This window comes from Hylaeus volcanicus, chromosome 9 (genome assembly GCF_026283585.1).
Source record: "Hylaeus volcanicus isolate JK05 chromosome 9, UHH_iyHylVolc1.0_haploid, whole genome shotgun sequence".
Taxonomy (NCBI): Eukaryota; Metazoa; Arthropoda; class Insecta; order Hymenoptera; family Colletidae; genus Hylaeus; species Hylaeus volcanicus.
In genome coordinates this window covers 1,066,883-1,072,094 of record NC_071984.1, presented here as the reverse complement: position 1 = coordinate 1,072,094, position 5,212 = coordinate 1,066,883, and the positions used below count along the sequence as shown (strand labels likewise).

The 5,212-nt window shown below is 37.0% G+C and overlaps 1 protein-coding gene across 7 annotated transcripts in view; it reads right to left on the bottom strand.

The window, feature by feature from the left end:
* Positions 1-5,212, bottom strand: part of LOC128881970 (sex-lethal homolog) — a 31,714-nt gene that overhangs the window by 20,976 nt on the left and 5,526 nt on the right. For 5 of the 7 annotated variants that reach the window (XM_054133452.1, XM_054133453.1, XM_054133457.1 and 2 more), the window contains exons 2-5: positions 3,605-3,908; positions 3,346-3,521; positions 3,151-3,264; positions 2,265-2,425 (exon numbers count right to left, since the gene is read on the bottom strand). In XM_054133452.1, coding sequence (XP_053989427.1) covers positions 2,265-2,425; positions 3,151-3,264; positions 3,346-3,521; positions 3,605-3,908 — 755 coding nt within the window. Of the gene's footprint in view, positions 1-11; positions 185-2,264; positions 2,426-3,150; positions 3,265-3,345; positions 3,522-3,604; positions 4,104-5,212 lie in introns of those variants that run through there. The other 2 variants (XM_054133458.1, XM_054133454.1) reach the window with 2 other exon arrangements.

Genomic DNA, 5,212 nt, shown 5'->3' with positions numbered 1-5,212 from the left:
GAGAGAGAGAGAGAGAGAGAGAGAGAGAGAGAGAGAGAGAGAGAGAGAGAGAGAGATGTATAGGCGCGAAAAGAAATTGTCTCTTTAACAATAATCGCAGGAAATTGCTCTGCATAACGTCGCTCGCACTAGAACGCACAACTCTTTCAATCTTCGCTGTACTTTGACTTAGATGCAGCCATATCTGGCAAACAATTCCAATGTTAGACATGTTTTCTTACAACTTCCTTCGCGCTGTTACGTTGCAAACGATTCTCCGCCCATTTTTTATCTTCATTGAAACGTTTAAAAGAGATTTTCGAACGCGACACGGACTTGGAATATCGTTTGCAGCTTTAACAGCGCGCACGTGAGAGATACAACATTTGTACACCTTGCAACTACATTACAGAGATTCATCCAAACGGCTACCCGCTTCGATTTGGAAAGAAAGGAACGTATAAAAAAAATATCAACACGATGGAGTTGGAGATCGGAGAGTAGAGGATATGTATCGAGTATCGGTGCCTCTACGATTTCAACAATGACAATAATTAAACTGCTACGAGTTTAGTAAGAAAAATTCAGAAGCCAAAATGCAAGTCGCACCTGCCAGTAAAAATGTACCTCGCGACGATGTATCACCGTACCTTTCCAACGCTACATTCGACATCTACAGTAAAACTTTCTATTTTATTTCTTAAACATAACCCTGAATCTCCGTTATACCTTCCTAGTTTGGAAGACAATGTTTCAAAAATACTTCCAAAGGTATTTTCAAAGTTACTTTCAAAGCTATTTATGCTGTGTACACTGGGCGTAGAATGCATTTGCACACCGATCAATTTCCCAAAAGACTTTTGTGTGAGGTTATAGTTTTCTTAACACTTTATTTACCGTGTCGATGGCAAACAATGTTCAGTGTTTGGTAACAGACTTGGCTTTCAATGTACCTGGTAACAGTATGGAGGAATTATTGTCAGCGTAGATTGGTATATGCTACTGTAGAAAATTCTTTTTCGAATTAAAGGCTGCTTCTAAATAGCCCGATAGATAAAGTGTTAATTTCTTTTTTTATAATCAATGATATTTTACATATTCTCAGAAGTCTGTAAGATGGATGTAGTCCAAACAACATTTACTAGTTAATATAATTTGTGAAATTATAGAAGCGATAAGTATTCGTATGATTCTTATGACGTACCATTTAGAGTCAGTGATGAGCAAAACCCTAGGCTTCGAATAAATCTGAAGTCTGCAGATACATTTGTCTCGTTTCCTCTTTTGAAAATTTTCCAAAGAAGGAAACGAGACAAACATACCAGCAAACTTCAGATTTATTCAAAGTCTAGGGTTTTGCCCATCTCTGCTTAGAGTATAATTTGTAACGTAAACACATTAGTTTATTGCTCCGTACCAATTAGAAAACACCAAATTTCTAGTAAAGTACTTTTAAAAAACTTACAGGTCCTCAATCATAGATTGAACGACAGTGGTTGAAAACCGGCTTACTAGAATACAGAAAAGGCAAAACTAATTTATTATTAATGCAAAACTAATCTCATAGCTCAGCGACCAATCTAATCAAATGCTAACACAATCCCATAGCTCAGTGAATAGTGTAATCAAGCTTAAAACCTGTCGTCTTCAATCATTTACTCACTTCCGTTTCATTACATTTGAAAGTGAAAAACGAAACCAGAATGTAGGCTCTAATAGAAGAATGGAACAAAATCCCACTTCGAGTAACTAATAATTTAGTTAATTTAATGCTTAGAAGAGTTGCAATAATTATAAAATCGAAAGGAAATCCCACGAAGGAAGTATTATATACTTATAAATTAATGTTGTGCGAATACTTATTGCTTCAATATTTCTATCAATTAATTGTTTTACATAAATAGCTATTTTTTGTTGTACTCCATCTATTCTAGAGATTTCTGAGAAGATCTAGAATGTCATTGTTTATCAAGTTAATAAATTACAATTTTACATAGATTGTTTTGGAAATTGATCAGTGTACGAATACTTTCTACACTTTCTGTATGCTAAACATCGAATGACATTAAACCGTACCAAGAGCAGTGAACTCAAATCATCTGCACTTCGAGCTAAAAATTCTTCCAAATCCTTATCGATACAAGCTTGCGAATGCTTCAAGTGACTCTAAATCATGTAAGTTTGTTTTACTGTGGATCGAAGTGACAATTTCTACTGTCAGGTTGGAGAGAAAAAGAGATACAAGCAAGACTAGTAGTCTATCGTGAGAAATTCAAGCTACTTACCTCGACTCTGGTTGTAACCAGCTTGCCACCCTGCGTAGTACGCCGCCTTCTGTTTTCCGTGTTCCTCCGCGATTTTTACACTGAGTGGCTCCGATCCACCTTCAGGTATCGTGCCATGCAACCGCGTGATCGCCTCCTGCGCCTCCTCTCGCTTGTCGAATCTACGAAACGAAAGAATCGTCAAAAGGATCCGCGCTGGTCGTTGGCAGACATCCGATCCTAATATTCTAGATCTAGATCCCAGATCTTTAATACGCGATTCATCGGGAACGATCTAGAGCGTGATAGAGGAGCGCTCGTTACGAGCCCATAAAATCTGCCAAAATCAAGAGAAATTGTCAAACTAGTTTGGATTCTATTTCCAGCCGGTCGACACACTTCTCGTACTATTTCTTACGAGCACAACTAGCACAGCGGCACACAATCCGCGTTTCGAGTGGCTAAGTAGGTCGGTGGAAATCGAGATTATGAGAGTAAAACACGGCGAAAATAATTTGGCAGCTGAGATATCCACGGAAAATAAATACGCGATGAGATTATCTCTAGCGGATGAGGTTGCATAATGCAACTGCTAGCAACAGCTGTTATTGTGGTCCAATTTTCTATCGGGACACAATGTTCCATGTGATTCCACTCCTTTGATAACATTTAAGGAGACTAGCCATTCTCTATGCAATATTTTTATCGTATATTTATCTTTATTATCCCTTATTATTTATCTTATATTTTTAATATAAGATATGTCATCTTAATTTATTTGATACGCTAGGTTGTCATACATAACCAATTATGACAACGATGGCACTTTGCCAGCAAACTATACGTTTCATTAACACACCATTTGCTCTACGATGCTAAATAGAACTATTAGAAAGCCACTTCGTACCTGACAAACGCCACACCCCTTGGCAATCCTGTGAGTTTGTCTTTTAAAATGTTCTTTTGTACGATGTTCCCATATTTGCTGAATATGTCATCGATTTGGCTCTCCGTTATGTTTCTGGAACAAAAACAAAGTACATTAATATCAGAAACTTAAATTATTGTTTCCACAATTACAGCGCTACTCCATGAAAGCTACCTTGGTAAATTCGTAACGTAGAGATTGGTTTCCTTGATCTCCTCTCCTGATGGCCTCGCAAAGGACACTTTTAACCTTTTGTTCTGAACCTGCAGTCCGTTCAAGGTGTTTATAGCTGTGGCTGCATCCTCAGCTTTCGCGTAATTAACAAATCCGAAACCATAACTGTACCCCGTCTGGACAAGAGAAAGATAATTATTTATGAATACAGAAACGTACAACTGGAATGGAGATTATTCTTCTTACGAATGAAACTAACTTTGTAGTCTTTCATGACACGACAAGATTCCACCGGTCCAATGGTTACGAATAAACTGTACAGGTCCTTCTCTGTCATGCTCTGCGGAAGGTAATTGATGATCAAGTTTGTCCTTGGTTCTTCGTTGCTCTTTATATGTTGTTGCTGGTGTTGTTGTTGCTGTTGTTGCTGTGACTGCTGTTCCCGTTGATCCGTCATTTTGGACAACTCCGCAGAATTTTGCTCCGCTTTTGGGCTCGCTATTCGACTCTGCTGTAGATCTGTGTCTATCGGCTGACAGTTCTGCTGCTGCTGCGTACTCCAACTGATACATCCCAGTGAAACCGTAGACAGGGTCAGCAAATACAAAAAATATAAACAAAATCATTACTACTTCTTCCCCGTGCGATGCCATAGTCGCTTCGTCTACGCTTTTTGTCAATGCTCTCGCTTTCTTAAGCAATTCAAAATAAATAGAAAATAAATCTGCATATATACATATATGTATATGATGCCAGACCTGTGTGTCAGAAACAAACAAACAAAGGCAGGTAAGGACAAAACAGAACCAGCAAGTAGCCGCAGGGATAAAACAAACTAAATCAAACCAGGGTTCAATCTTTGCGAAACAAGCTTCGCTTAAAGGGATCGCAGAGCACAGCCAAATTATATGAAGAATTCATTTTATGAATCGACTAGGTACTCCACACGAGTGGAGTACCTAGTCGTATTATTCTTCTGCTAGGTCGTTTTTAAAGGCTAATAGAATTGCTATGGTTTATTCTTTTTCATAGTAACATGTTGGAATTTTGTAACATTCAATAGTCGAATATGGAATTGTGTAGTAATTGGTTGTTTAAAAAGATGTTTGTATGTTCACAAATTGTTTGGGAAGGTTGAATAAATGTTAATGTTGTATGTAGCTCATTTAAAGCGTAGATGTAATAAAGTTTCATCAGAAGCGTGATTATTTTTAAATTGAGCTACGACAAAGAAACTTCTACTGAAAATACTCTTATTTCAAAGGCTTCATTTTATAGATGAATAAGTATGGAGAAGAAAGTTTGTATTGATTGTATGCTAGAATCTATTCTAATTTGGGAATTGTATTTGCGATATAGCCTTTCTACAGAAAAAAACATAATAAAACCAGTATCCAATCTTTGCGAAGTAATGCAATGCTTCTCTTGAAGCGATCACAGACGATTTTATGAATGAATAACTATGAAAAAGAAAGTACATACTGATTGTATGCTAGAATATTATTCTATTAAGCCGTCCCATAAGTTCATGCCACTTATTCTTCTGCTACTCAAATTAAATTATGAAATATGCCCTTAAGTGTGTTATGAAAAGGTAGTCTCTCGTTTTACAATATTTTCCCACTTTTCTGACATGGCCATTATACAGTCAGTATAAAATTTCTCTGGTTTTTTTTTTTTTATTAAATATTGGCTCAGACTCCAGGACAAACTTATGGGATGACCTAATAATATATATTCTAATTCTGGTATTATACGATTCCTGATGAGTGCACAGAAAACTAAATACCTGCGTCATAACCTTGTCACAAACAAATAGGATAAGACTGATTGGAGTTGAATCTTTGCAAAAGGATGCAATGCTTCG